This window comes from Chionomys nivalis, chromosome 10, assembly GCF_950005125.1.
Source record: "Chionomys nivalis chromosome 10, mChiNiv1.1, whole genome shotgun sequence".
Taxonomy (NCBI): domain Eukaryota; kingdom Metazoa; phylum Chordata; class Mammalia; order Rodentia; family Cricetidae; genus Chionomys; species Chionomys nivalis.
The window spans coordinates 24012235-24026323 of NC_080095.1; the positions used below are offsets into that span (position 1 = coordinate 24012235).

The 14089-nt window shown below is 50.7% G+C and overlaps 1 protein-coding gene across 3 annotated transcripts in view; it reads left to right on the forward strand.

Annotated features, from left to right (window-relative positions):
• Nucleotides 1-4391: 4391 nt before the first annotated feature.
• Nucleotides 4392-14089, forward strand: part of Prima1 (proline rich membrane anchor 1) — a 57311-nt gene continuing 47613 nt past the window's right edge. For 2 of the 3 annotated variants that reach the window (XR_009057840.1, XM_057782744.1), the window contains exons 1-3: nucleotides 4392-4629; nucleotides 5400-5523; nucleotides 11180-11315. Coding sequence is in view for 2 of the 3 variants with exons in the window: in XM_057782744.1 (XP_057638727.1) it covers nucleotides 5431-5523; nucleotides 11180-11315 (229 nt within the window). In the remaining variant the exon portion in view is untranslated. Of the gene's footprint in view, nucleotides 4630-4725; nucleotides 4785-5399; nucleotides 5524-11179; nucleotides 11316-14089 lie in introns of those variants that run through there. The other variant, XM_057782745.1, reaches the window with a different exon arrangement.

Sequence of the window (14089 nt, forward strand, 5' to 3'; positions counted from 1 at the left end):
CAACCTTTCCCCTATAGCAGCCCTGATTTAGATGAAGATGCTGGTGTGGCTATGGGTATGTTCTCCTTTCTGTGGGCTCCCCTTCTAACCAGACACTGGACCTGACTTTCCATCTGTTTTGTGGGGGTTCTTCAAGCTTTTACTGAACCTATTGTTTTATTCTTACAGTGTTCGATGATACCAGGAAAAAGTCACCTGACCAACCCCTCACCCTTGCAACAGCCATCGCTCTCACTCTGAGCCACCCGATCCCATAAAGCTTTACCTTCCAGCAATTCCTCATTCCCGTGAGCTGTGGATGAAGTTTTAGGAGCTGCCATGCTGGGGCTGGAAAGGTCACTATGCAGTTCAGTGTGTTTTTCTGCTCTTCCAGGAGACCTTATTTCAGTTTTCAGCACTCACGGCAGGTGACTGACAACTGCTTGGAACTCCAGCTCCAGGGCATCTGCTGCCATCTTCTGAAAGTCCCCGTGTGCCACCCACCCCAAAAATACATGTAATTAAATATTATAAAAGAAGGATGAATCTAGCTGAGTTGACAACCAAGATCAGCTGTCACCGTAAGCAAGCACTGCTTTCTGCTGTCTCCCAAGGAGCAGAGACAACTTACATATACTACAAGTAGAGCTGTCAAATAGACTTTCTAGATGTTATGTCGGACTTGGCTGTCCTATCAATTTGTTTCAGTAAGAAAAGCCAAGCCTGGTGGGTCTATGAGGTAGACCAGATGGAGATGCATAGAAGACAGGTAAAGCACACCCTGGTGCTTTTGTGAGAATTCCTCCAGACATTGACAGATCAGAGAACTGAATCGGGAAGACCGACCTTGAATGTGAGACGCACCATCAGATGGGCTGTGAGCTGGTTCCAGAGAAAAGGCCAAGGGGGTTGCTCAGACGAGAGGCCACAGGCCTCCCCTCTTGAGTGTTATTTTAGGGGACTGTTACCATCACCTGCACACATCACACCCTGGATTCTTTACTCTTGGGCTGTGGATTTGCCTCATTGATGCTCCAAGCTTCCAAGCCTGCTGCCTTCATCTGGGGCTGCTGCTGTCCTCACTTGTTCTGAGCTTCCCAGCTTCTTGCACTTCGTAATTTATTTTCTGGTTCTTAAGCCTGCAGACAGACACTGTGGGACTACGCAGCCTCTGGTTGTGTACACTCATCTCATAAATCAGCTCTTATTGGTCCATTCTGTTTGTTCCGTTCCTTTGGAGAACCCTGACAGAGACTCTTCAGTGAGGGCCAAAACCCCAGAGCAACAAGAATAAGGTGAAAGGGGGAAAGAGGGAGGCAAGCACAAGACTGGCTATTATCGAACCGGCCACAGCTTCAGAAGATGTCACTAGGTACTCTGTCACACCTATCGGTCAGCTGCTGATAGGACAAATGGAACCACTGGACTCCACAGCAAGGTCTCCCTTCATCCTTAATCTTTTGTCTTTCACTGGCCCATGTGTTTCCAAGGTGGGGTGGACTGTCTCTTGGCAAAATTGCTCGCTTACTCTTGGAATTAGATACCAGAAGTCACAGGAATCCGGAAAGGCTGATGGAAGCTAGGACCTCCCAAGGTCATTCACCGTCATATAAGACCTATTACAGAGGAGGAGGTCTTTATTCTAAGCGGGATTGTAACATTCCCCACTGTTATATGGGCTAAGATGTTGGGGACCAGGTGATTCTCCAGAGGTACATTGGTTAAATCCGGATTTGGAAAATTGAATACCAACTTACAAACCCACCCAGACTTGTCTTCAACTTGCTATGTAGCTAAGGATGACCTTGAAATTCTCATCTTCCTGGATCTACCTCCTGAGTGTGCTACCATGCCCGTTTATGCTGTACCTAGTATCCCATCCAGGGCTTTGCATACAATAGGCAAGCACTCCAACAACTGAGCTACACCCCAGTCAAGAATGCCTCAACCCTGTAATCCAAAGTTAGTATCTGTGAATCTTAGGGCAAGAGCTGTGTGCTTCTGCCTAGGAAACATCTCTGTACTGTTGTGGGATATTAATTTAAGAAGTATTACATTTGTTTATACTGGGGAACATTTTTTTAATGATGCAAAGATGTGTTGCATTCATTTATGTTGCATTTGTTTAACTCTGTGAAGCTGTGTTACTGTGCCTGTCTAAAACACCTGATTGGTCCAATAAAGAGCTGAGCAGCCAATAGCTAGGGAGGAGAAAGGATAGGCTGGGCTGCCAGGCAGAGAGAATAAATAGGAGGAGAAATATTGGGAACAGAAAACCAAGGAGCGAGGAACAAGAAAAGAAGGAGAGGAAGACACCAGGGGCCAGTTTCACAGCCACATAGCCAGCCACAGAGTAAGCAGGAAAGAACGATACATCGAATAAAGAAAGGGAAAAAGCCCAGAGGCAAAAACATAGTTAAAGAGAAATGGGATAGTTTAAGTTAAAAAAGTTGGCTAGAAACAAGCCAAGCCAAGGCTGGGCATTCATAAGTAAGAATACATTTCTGTGTATTTATTTGGAAGCTGGGTGGCCGGCCCCCAAAGAGAAAACAAAAACAGAACAATGAACCAAGTACACCGGACTTTCCACGCGGAACGATAACTTAGCCTCCCAGGACGATGAGAACTGAACTTAGAATGTGGCATGAGTAATATTTTTCAAGTAGCCAAGGGCTCCGGGTCCCTGGTGCTGTTGTCTCAGCTAAAGACTGGAGTCCTAAACTGGCTTAAGCTACGTTTTCAAAGACATGAAAGCATCCAACAGGCCTCAGGTCTATGCTCCATTCCTCTTTCCGCACTGTCTGGGGAAGCTCCTTTCTCAGCAGTGGTTCCTCCCATCCCATCTCCCTGACCGTAATAGCATGTGATTGGTTACAGACATTTGTTACTGTTGTACTGTGTCTGGCACCTACTAGGTGCCTATGGATACTACAAGGAATGAATGACTGAATTAATGAAGGGACACATGTCTCCATGGTTTTTGCCGAAGGGATTAACAAAATTATTGACACGTTCCCTAGGTCCCTTTATTCTGGCAGTCTTTCCCTAGCTTCTATTCCTTGACTCTCTTCATAAGTGCAGGCCCCTGTCTCAGTAACAGTGGAATATCAAAGGACTGGCGATGATCGATGTTATGGGTTCCCTTACCTGCCACCCCCACACCCATTCCCCATTCTTGGAAGGGACAAGGCTTCCCTCACATCTGCTGTATAGAACTAGGCATCCGCGGGACACACATGTACATCAGCCAGGCATGCAGTAAGAAGAAAAGGCCTTGCTATGTGCTCTGATGAAGGAAGCTACTGGAAAATTGGTCTGAAACCTGGTTTGCGGAGCAGTTTATACTTAGGTGTGGGTTTACATGGAGTGACTGGGGGGTGCCCTTGGGAACAGACAAGAAGAACAAAGTCACTTTGAGGTGAGCTGTGGTATCTACCCACCACTTTAAGCCACTGGTTCTCTCACCCAAGCCCAAAACAGGATTGCCCAGCTCTTGGGGACTTTGCCTGGGGTTGTCACATCCCCACCTCCAGAGACCATCAATCAGAGTGCTTATAAAGTGCCATGGACAGATGAGGCGCCCGCGAAGATTCCTGTGAGGTGGAAGCAGAGAGCAGCTCCTTTGAAGAAGATGCAACCAGCTTCTTCCTGAAGAACCGACTTGTTGATAATCTTGCCTCAAACAAGCGTTTGCAGGCGGCCGAGGAAAAGCCCTGGGCAAAAGGCTCTCCCTCGAACGTCGCGACTCCCCTCCCTCTCCAAGACTCAGCATTGTAAAGGAGAAGAGTCCTGAGGTCTTGAGGGCCAAGGGGAGGGAGGTCAGTCACAATGCACTGGAGGGCTAGCCTGTACCCTCCCAGTCCGGCACCCGCAGAGCCTGCAGGGAAAGGGGACATCTGGGAGGATGGCGCACAGACTAGGATCCCACTAGTCAGATCTCACTACCACCTTCCAGCAGCCTGGGGATGAACTTGAGGGAAGGGCAAGCCAAGAGCAGGATGCCACTGTCACTGGGAGTCCTTGGCCTCTAGGGTGAATAAATAAATTATTAAGCGCCCAGTACACAATAGCCTCGCTAGATGGAGACGAGGAATCACTGCAGCGGCGCTGGCGGCCGCGGCAGCAGGGAGCGCGGGCGGGAGCGCAGCCCAGGAGGGAGGCGGGCGAGGCTCTGGCTCCGCTCACGTCTGTTTTCCTTTTTCGTGCATTATTTATTTCGCCTCCGCCCGCGGCCCTGCTGCCGGAGCGGGCGCTCCGGGCCGGCGTCTCTCGCCCGCTACCTCCCGAGGGCCCCCGGCACCCCGCGCCCCGGACAGCCGCGCGGCGCCACCGGGAAGGGCGGGGACCCGGGCGGCGCAGGGACCCGCGGCAGGGTTGGAGGAGGGCTCGCGCGGCCAGCTCCCCAAGGATCCGAGGACACTTTCCCCGCCCTCTGCCTGGGCAGTCCAGCCTGGGCCCTGGGCTCGGGGCTGGCCGCCTTTCCCGGCCCGCGCTCGGCCAAGCGCAGCCCGGAGCTCAGTGCAAGCGCGCCGCGCCCCGGGTCCCCAGATCAGCTGCCCTAGAGGCCCAAGCGGCGCGCAAACTTTTGCTCCAGCGCCCGGCGCTCTTCCGCTGCTTGTGAAGCCCCCGAGCGCCCGCGCAGCCGCCAGGGTGAGCTTGGAGGCCCCGCCTAGAGGGCGGGGGACTGGGGAGGCGGCTGGCTTTAAATGGGGGCCGTCCTGCCGTTGAGAAACAGAGCTGCTGTGGGGGGAAACCTGAGCTCCCTTCCCCGTGTCTCGGATCGGTGGGGCTCTCCGCCAGACAAGGTGGCATGAGGCATCGGAGGGGTGCGGGCAGGCATGGGGGCGTTCAGGAAAACCTACGCCTGCCCGGGAGCAGGAGCTGGGGCTTGGGCGGCCAATGGGGGCACGCACCGAGGTGCCTAAGTACCAGTGTGCGCAGTGAAGTCCTTGGGGCAGAAAGATTGCAGGCAGCGAGTGATTTGGTAGTACTGTGCATGCAGAGTCAAAGAGTGTGCGGGCGGGAGTCGATGGCAGTGCACGGGGGTCACAGTGCGTGCGCGCGCAGAATGAGTGGTTTTCGCCGGGTTTGAAGCTTATTCTTCCTTGGTGAGAGTTGTGCAAGGCAGTTTCTGAGGCGGTATGAGGTTCAGTTAGTGTGTTTGAGTCTTTCTGGAGGCGTGTATGGGATCAAGGTGTGCACGCAGTATTCTGAGGGGGAGGGGGTGTGCGCCAGGGTTGGGTGTGAGTTCTGGGGTGCACTGAGAGTCAGAAAGTGTACACACTGAAACAAAAATGAAGGCTTGCTTCGCGCAGGTCCCCAAAGTGCGGGGCAAGTGAGTTCTCGCCGCGTTGGGATGCGAACTGATGCTTCTGTGCCTGCACAGTGTCTATCTGTTTCAAGCCTTGCTCCCTTGACAGTTCGGCCCACCAGTGGGCGCCGCGGAACGAGATGCTACTCCGGGACCTGGTGCTGCGCCGTGGCTGCTGCTGGCCCTCACTACTGCTGCACTGTGCGCTTCACCCTCTCTGGGGCTTCGTTCAGGTGAGAGACCATAGAGGCCTCCTGAGAAGGGGGTGGGGCCAATTCAGAGCGTTTTCTCTAGTCACTCACTGATTGATCCTGGATACAGCTGGGGAGAAAGAAAAGCATGCTCTAACCCCCAAAAGATAAGCTTCATAAGGAGCCTCAATTGTGACCTAAGGCCGGCAGGATCGAACTTGGCACAGAAAGGTACTGAGACCTTACTGTAATCTCTGCAGCAGCATTTGGAAAAAGAAATGAACTTAAAAAGAAAAAGAATACCACTATGGTTTTTGTTTCCTACCAGATTCCACCCCTAAACTTTGAATTAGCCTTCCTACAGTTTCCAACCTGGGATGGGGACTGTGTTTCTTGTAAATAATGGCTGGGGAGGTGGAGGAATTATTGCCACGTGACCCATCATTCATGCAGAGCATCTGTCGAGACCTCCAGAGGAGAAAAACTTTGGTCCCCCAGTTTCCAGAACAGGGACTAAGCAAGCACCTATCAGCGGCAGTTCCTTCTCAAGGCAGAGAGAGGTTGGATGGGACATTCTCTGGTCCTGCCCAGAATTCCCGTGCCCGGCTCTGTCCTTTACCAGCTATGCACCTGGACAGCATCCTGTAGCTCTCTGAGCCTGACTTTCTCCTTTCTTCCTGCTATGGAGTCAGTACTTGTTGACTTGGTACTTCACCTGGATCCCAGGCAATGTGGTTAGAAGCTGTCCCAACTGCTACTGGGATGTAAGGCGCTATCTGCCCTGCCATCCCTAGGCAGACCCTGCATCTCCATCACCCTCTAGAGACACCCTATCCCCAGCACAGTCCAGTGTTTCGGCTTCCTCTGCTCTGGCCTGCCCCTGGCTTATGATTGCTTTGTTTAAACTTGCTCTGTGTCCTTGTCACTTCTCAATACTTGGGCCATTGAGATGAGGAACCTTGGTTCAGCTTCTAGCTGGGCTCCATCACGGAGTTCACCTGTTTGTGTGTGCACATGCTTCGTTCTCTGCCTCCCCAAAGATCTTTCCATGAGGACCGAGAGAGCACTGATAACATTGCCTTGGGACTAGAGTGATGGCTGCCCCATGCTTTAGAGGGATCTAAAGAGAAGAGTCACTGCCAACTGCCTACCCTCCAAAGGATGAATAAAGCAAAACAAAACAAAACAAAAACCCCAGCTCCGAGTGTCCTACAGCTAAGCAGCTTTTTACAGGAGCAATTGTGCGAGTGTGTTTCAGATTCTCAAACTCAATACAAATCAATTCTCATGAAAATCAATTAGAAAATAATCCTCCAGTTAAATAGAACGGGCAAGATCTTGGCTTGAAGCTCTGGAAAATTAATCTGCAAATGATAGGGAGAGAGAGAGCAGAGGAAAGGAAGGGGGCTTGGGAATGAGTGGGTCTTGTTTTTAAGCAGGAGAGCTGGATTCGGGAAGGAACACAGGAAGGAGGAAGAAGCTTGTGAGCTCTTAAGGCTGTGTTCCTCTTTAAGTGGAGAGGATAAACCTGTCAGGTCATAGGAGTTTCCCTAACATAAAGAAAGAGCTCGGAACCATCACTGCTTCCATGAGCATCCTTCCCAAGAATTCTCCAGAGGGTTAAAAGATAGACTCCGTATAGCTGTCTTGTGATTAATGGACCAGTTGATGAGGCAAGAAACCTAGGTCCCTCGTGCGGCAGGTTCCTCCCTTGAAATTGGCAGAAACCTCTGGCTGTGGCAAGATAAGACACTGAGTTGCTTAAGTCCAATGGCATTTTAATTGACAAAGGTTGGTAGGGATGTTCCTTAACTACCACCCCCTTTAATGTGTCCAGAATGGAGATTTTGTGATTTGGGTTTCTTCTAAGTTCCATTCAGTCGATTTTTTTTTTCTTGTAAGGGAAGCGGATGACGGGCTGGCAGATTTATTAGGTGTGACAGGAGTGTGTCTCCTCAGGTCACTGTGGTGCTGGCCTATCTCCTTAAGAGATGCCAGAAGCCATCATCCTTGTGGGCACTCGTCTAAAGCAAGTGCCAGAGAGACAGGTTTGGATCCGGCCTTGTGCATCCCTGTGTGCAGGCACAAAAGCCAAGCTCTCCCAGACCTGACAGAAGCTGATTCTTACACTTAGCTCCCTCGGCATGCCTTTTCCAACAGCAACATTTACCGGGCACCTCCTGGATGACAGGTTGTGCATCAAGTGCAAGTAGCTTGTGGTCCCTGTCCTTGTAGCACTGACAGGCTGTGTTGGCGAGGTCATTAAACAAGTTATTGTAGGCAAAAGCTCTCAGGAGGAACAAATGGCTTAGACCTGGAAGGAGAGTCCAAGAAATCTCCCACTGAGGTGTCACCACTGAGACGCGAGAGAGGTCAGGATCTTGACCGAGGGAACAGGCTGAAGCCAAGGGCAAGAACGAAGCATGGAAAAACCCGGGAGAAGAGAAAGAGGCAAGGCCCTGACTGTCTTGTAGTGGAGATTTGATTCTAGGACTCCTGGGGACAATGGAGAGTTCAAAGTCAGACATGACACCGTCTCAGACTGACTTTAGACATCTCAGCCTAGGTTGTCTGGGAGGATGGATTCTGATTCCACGGCACAGGACAAGGGGCAGAAAGGTCCGTGGTGAGGGCAGGTTTACCATATTGAGCAGATGCAAAACCCATTTTCGCTTTTAGCATAAGTATATTCCATACGATACTGGGCGTATTTGTCAGCAGCAGTGTTGTTTAGTGTTTATCCACCATTCAGATTTCACAAGGAAGTTTCCCTAGCAATATTAGGTAAGAGGCAGGTACTACTCAGTAGGCATGGATTCAAGCAACTGAGAACATGGAGACAGGCAGGTAAGTTTTGGACTTGTTAAGGAAGCAACATCCGCACTGAATGTGAGAGTCACACAAATTGGTCTTGAATTTAAGTCACATTCTCAGGACATGGGCAAAATACAGCCCAATTCTCAGCCAGAATATCCCATGAATGAGCTCTAGCCCTGTTCCCAATAAAGTGCCTGTTTGCCTCTGTCTGCACCTACGTCCCTCTGCTTCCTGACGGTGGACACAATGTGACTGGCCACATCAGTCTCCTGCTCCTAGGCATGTCCCGCCATGATGGATGTCCCTGGAGCTGTGAATCAAACTGAAGCCTTCACAGCAAAGGAGGAAAGTATCTAAGGCAGCCTCAGGCGGTCCCTGGGCTCTGGTAGTGTTGCATTGGACACCGAGACCATTATTGAGTCTGATCGTCTCATGTATTGTGTGGCTAATAAGCTTCTCATATCTGTCCTCATGAAGGGAAGACAGTATGTCACTAACAGGGCTTGGCATGTCACTTGCGCAGGACGAACACAACACAGGCCACCTAAGTGTCTGCCTGAGACACCTGTGGTTTTGTGTGAGCAGACAGGCAGTATAAAACAGCAGGGGACTTGCCCCAAAGAGGAGATATTTGCACAGCCAAGGGAAAGCAGGGAGCAGGGAGGCCCAAGGCAGGCTGCAGGAACAGCTTGTCCCAGACCATTGTGTAAGAAAGGGCTTTGAAAGGGAAGAGAAGCCTGTTGGTGGATAAAGGATTCAATGGACAGAGACTTATCAGACTTGGGCTCATGCAGAAGTACCTATATGAAACTCCAGGGGGGGTCCCAGCTAGAGCCCACCCCTTGGCAAGAAGGACAGCCAGCTCAGACTTGGCCCTTCTGTAAGGTCAGGCAGTTGTTCCTTTGGGTCTCAGCGGAGCCTTCACATGAGAGACCAGGAGCCACTGATTTTTAAAATGCAATGAGCAAGCTCATTCATTTCTTCTTCCTTCAGTCTTGAAAACTGATCTCAATGGTCTTGCCTGCCATTTGATCACATTAAACACCTCGTAGACCTGTACCCTTTTATCCCTCACAGAAAAAGTAGGTTATTGTGTCAGGCCAGGTCAAACCAATGCGCTCTTCCTGAACTCTCCTGCATTGAGTATGTCTCGGAACCTGGAAAAATAATTGCTTTGGCTGGGCGTGGTGTGAAGTTTGCACTCTCGAGCTCCGAGTCTCAAACAATGATGGTCTGGAGCAGGGTAGGGGTCGGGCCTGATTGTGGGAGAGCCTCAGACCTATGGTAGAGTCTGGTCTTTTTACCTCCAACTCTGACAATTGAATTATGTTGGTGCAGGAACGAAGGAAGCACATACTCTAAGGATACAACCTTCCCTCGGGAGACAGGGCTGCCTTCCAGGGTCAGAAACATAATCAGTGGCCTTGTAAAATACCAAGAGTTAGTCTGTAGGAGCCCATTGGCTTCTTAGGTGGTAAGTTGGGACTGTAAGTTGGTCCAGCCTCTCACTGCCATCCTGACATCCACTGTATGCAGCTGCTGTGCCAGCACCAAGTCCTGTGCCCTCTCTCACACAACTGAGCGACCCTAGGGGAGTCACCTGCAATGACATTGGTATTCTGTGTTTCTCTTTGCTGATGTGAAGCCAGAATAATTAACTGTGCCTTCCACTGAGGCAAGGGACTGCTCCCAATTCTTTTCTTATCTTGAAGTCAGTTTTGGATTCCTGGATTTACAATCTTCTGCATATGGAGGGACACCGACAACTGTCTAACCCATGGTTCTTAGGATGGCTCTCTTTGTGTTTGACTGGGAGATTGAAGCAAAACCCCCAGGCACAGCTCCCCTGAAAAAGTCTCAGTTCGCTGGTTGTAGGTAAGGCTAAGGCAGGAATGTGTCGAAGCTGCCGGCTGGGTTCCGGGCACAGCTAGAGTGAGGAACCACTGTCGGTCACAGACTTCTGTAGCTAACATCAAGAAGCAGAGATGCATCCTAGGAAGAGCCCAGGCCCAGTACCTACGAGGCAGAGATTCTGGTCTAGTCTTTGATGTTTGTCCATTTAATGGCCAGCTCTCTGGGAACGTTGGGCCCTTTTCTTGGGTGTTGGTTTTAACATTGAGAGGGAAGCCAAGGCATAGCCCTGTACTGACATAGGTTACAGTCCCACAGTGAAGACAGGCTGGAACTAAGTAGCGGAAATTAGACCTAATACCAGGAAACCTCTGAGAAGGAGATACAGCCTGGCCAAGGAAGTGCCAGCAGGGCTGAATGGTGAGAGAGTAGGTCAGGTGGGAGGACATTCCAGGCACCAGGACAGTATATGCAATGGCCAGGGATGGCAGGAGGGTGGGGCAGAAAGGGCGGATGCATGGAGGTTTGCCAAGGGCTGCTTGTTCTGTGACTTGTGGGCCATGAGGTCCTCTGGATAGGGAAGCACTTGGGGGCCACTGGGAGGGACTGGATGACTTGGTCGATGTGTTCCCCACAAACTACTCAAATGCTATCTAGAGAACATCAGGAGGTTATCCTGTCCCTTGATCACATGTGATACAGACCAAGGCCCAGTCAGGTAGGTTCCCTTTCCAACATGGGAGACACTGTCCCTCACAGACACAGAAAGACTGAATGAGCTATGACTGGAAAGGTGAGGGTTTGACCTATGCTGTCTTAAGGAGTAAGAAGCAGGTATGGGACTTAGATGATGGAGAAGGTGACCACTCTATGGGTATAGCTCCTTTGACTCCTCTCCTGTCTATTCTGCCTACTTTGGTCTTAATGAAGAATCCCAAGCTGTGGCCCGGAAGGGACCTGGGGCAGGCTCGGTTCAGCTTCTAGCTATCTCGTGGCCTCCTATGTCTCCTGGCTATGTTTGTATCTGCAGGTGACGCATGCTGAGCCCCAGAAGTCTTGTTCTAAGGTGACCGACAGCTGCCAACACATCTGCCAGTGCCGGCCCCCACCTCCTCTACCCCCTCCGCCTCCACCTCCACCACCTCCCAGACTACTATCCGCCCCAGGTAAATGAAGGATCCTTCATTGGTTTTATTTGGGGAGAGGGGTTACTCTATATGTTTTCCTGTGCCCGGGGAAGGGCTGATGAACAAGATGAGACGGAGGACAGCTCTGTCTTCTTTGTAATTTTCCACTGGCAGAGCGGGAGGGAAGCCAAGGCCCAACTTTCCCCTGCAGTCTGCAGAATGCTGTTCCCCCAGAATGCTCCTGTGAGATGGAGAAGGATGCCTCTCCATGGGTTAATCGGATAAAAGTCAATCTCCATTTGATAAGTGACCCAGCCTGGAATGTTCTGAAGGCCAGATCTTTAAAGGGGGCAGCTGCTGGGTACGATCTTAAATACCCCACCCACACAGTTTTCATTTTCAATTCCGATGCCTGTTTAGGGAGGCGGTTAGGCTGGCACCAAAGGTAAAGATCTGGGAGCCAAGATCCCTTTTGTCTTTTGGCCATTTGTACCCAACCTGCGGAAGCCTCTTGGGCTCGCCTCCTCCCCGGGTGACTGGCTCTCTGCACAATTCAATTGCCTGGTCACGCAAACAAAGGAGCATTTCTTTAGCTAGAAATGGCCTCGGCGCAGACTTCTGCATAGCTAAGTTTCCTGCTTCAAGTGGTGGTTCCTGGGGTCTCTAGAGGAGATTCTGAGCTGTAGATGGTTCCCTTCAGGTTTACCCTGTAGTGTGCCTATGATCATCTCTCCACTGAATGAAGTGTGGTGTGTTTTAATAAATAACCGTAACGAGGCTCCATCCTTGCCAGGCTGTGTGTCCAGCCTAGTTGGCAACACAATGTTCAGGGCCACCTTTGCAGTTTGTATAAATTCTTTCCTTTTTATGGGTACCCTGCAACCCTGTGCTTCTAGGAGTGTAACCCCCAAATAACCTATTTTCAGCCTCTCTCTTTATATCTATGAGTCAGAGCCTTTGGGGTGGGGCTTAGCATCCTGTTAGGTTACTCAGCTGCAGGTTTGAGTGAGAACCAAATCACATCAGGCCCTCTGCTCTGGCCTCTTTCTATCCCTGGGCGCTCTCTGACTTGTTTATACCGAGAGATCCCGTTTGCATGTGATAAGGGTGGCCTTTGGCACCTGTCCCTGGAGATGTCACCTTCCTTTCCTGAGACATCCTCTCCACCCAGTCTCTGGCCCCCAGGCCCGAGTTCTGGGATCTAATAGCTCCACATGTTCAGCCAGAGTTCCTTTAACTTCTTGTGTTGTTACACATCTGCCCTGGACACAGGGGAGGATTGTCTTGTCCTTTTGGGATCGCCCAGCTTCACAGATCGTATCGGCCACCAGGGTGGCCTATGAAAGTATGGAAATCGTTTGCCAGGGACACTGGACAATCCTGAGTCATTAGGTAAGGTTACACCTCTAAAATTCAAATTAGCCTTCCAGTTGTCTCCAGCCTGGGGTGGGGACTGTGTTTCTTGTAAGTAGTGGCTGGGGAAGTGGATGAATTATTGCTATGTGACCCGCCATGCATGCAGAACCTGGTCTATAAGCTAAATGGGTTGGTATTGAGATTGTGTGGAAATGACATCCAACAGCATGGACAAAGGCTGGGTGATCTGGGAGGTAGGGCTGTGTGAGACCCTTCTCGTGCTGTGTGAGACCTTTCTCGAGCTGCGTGAGACCAGTCTCGGACTGCGTGAGACCCATCTTGGGCTGTGTGAGACCCATCATCTTGGGTATCGCAGTCTTCAGTGGGGTTGTCTTAAAACGCTTCTGGCTGCTGTAAAACAATACCCGAGACTGGGTAGTTTATAAAGAAGCCCGGGAGCAACATCTGGTAAGAACCTCCTGCTGGTTCATGCCACGGTAGAACAAAGGGCAGGCGGGCATGTACAGATGCGAGAGGAAGAAAGGTAGCCAGAGCACACTGCTCTTGAGACCTGTCTGTTCCCAAGAGGACACATCTAGTGTCACGAGGAAGACATTAATCCCTCTTTAAGGCGCCACCTCCACATGTCACTGCGTTGGCAGCCAACCAAATCTTAACATGAGTTTTGCTGGGGCAAATGACATCCAAATCACAGCAGGATTTAAAAGGGGCGGCCTGTGGACCTCCAAGGCCTGGAGGAGCAAGCCATATCCCACCAGTTTCGTCAAATCCAAGTATCACCTCTTATTTGCCTGCGTTTTTCTGTGGATATTCAACCCTGTTTCCAGATGCTTTTATGAAGTCATAAGCCACTTGCTTAGATAGGTGCCGGGGCTTTGTCATGGCGATCTGAAGTCTTGTGAGAGAATCAGAAGGAACACGCTAAGTTGGTAGTGGTGTCGTCACTTCAGATTGTGTGGTAGCTTCCTGTCACTGTAGCACAGTGCCTGAGAGAATCACCTCACTAACTGGAAAGAATCGTTCTGACACAGTTTCAGAGGGTTCAGGGTAGGGTTGTTCGACCCCGGGCTTCAGATATGTGTGTCAGCAGCAGTCTATCATGGTGGGAGTGGATGGCGGAGGAGGCATGTTCATATTCTGGCAGCTAAGAAGGAAAGGGAGTGAGGAAAGGTCTGGGGTCACAGTATCCCCTTCAAGGTCACAGCCCTAATGACTTAACTTCTTCCTACTTGGCTCCACCTCCTAAATGTCCCATCTCTTCCCAGTTGTACTACAGTCTGGAAAGCCTTCAACACATGGCCCTCGGAGGGCATTCAGGATCCAAACTGTAAGAGCTTCAGTGTGTGTGAGCACTACATGCTGTCTAACGTCTACAGCACTGCAGGGACACAGGCCCATTTTTTGCGACGTGGCCTGGGCAGGAATGAGCCAACAGA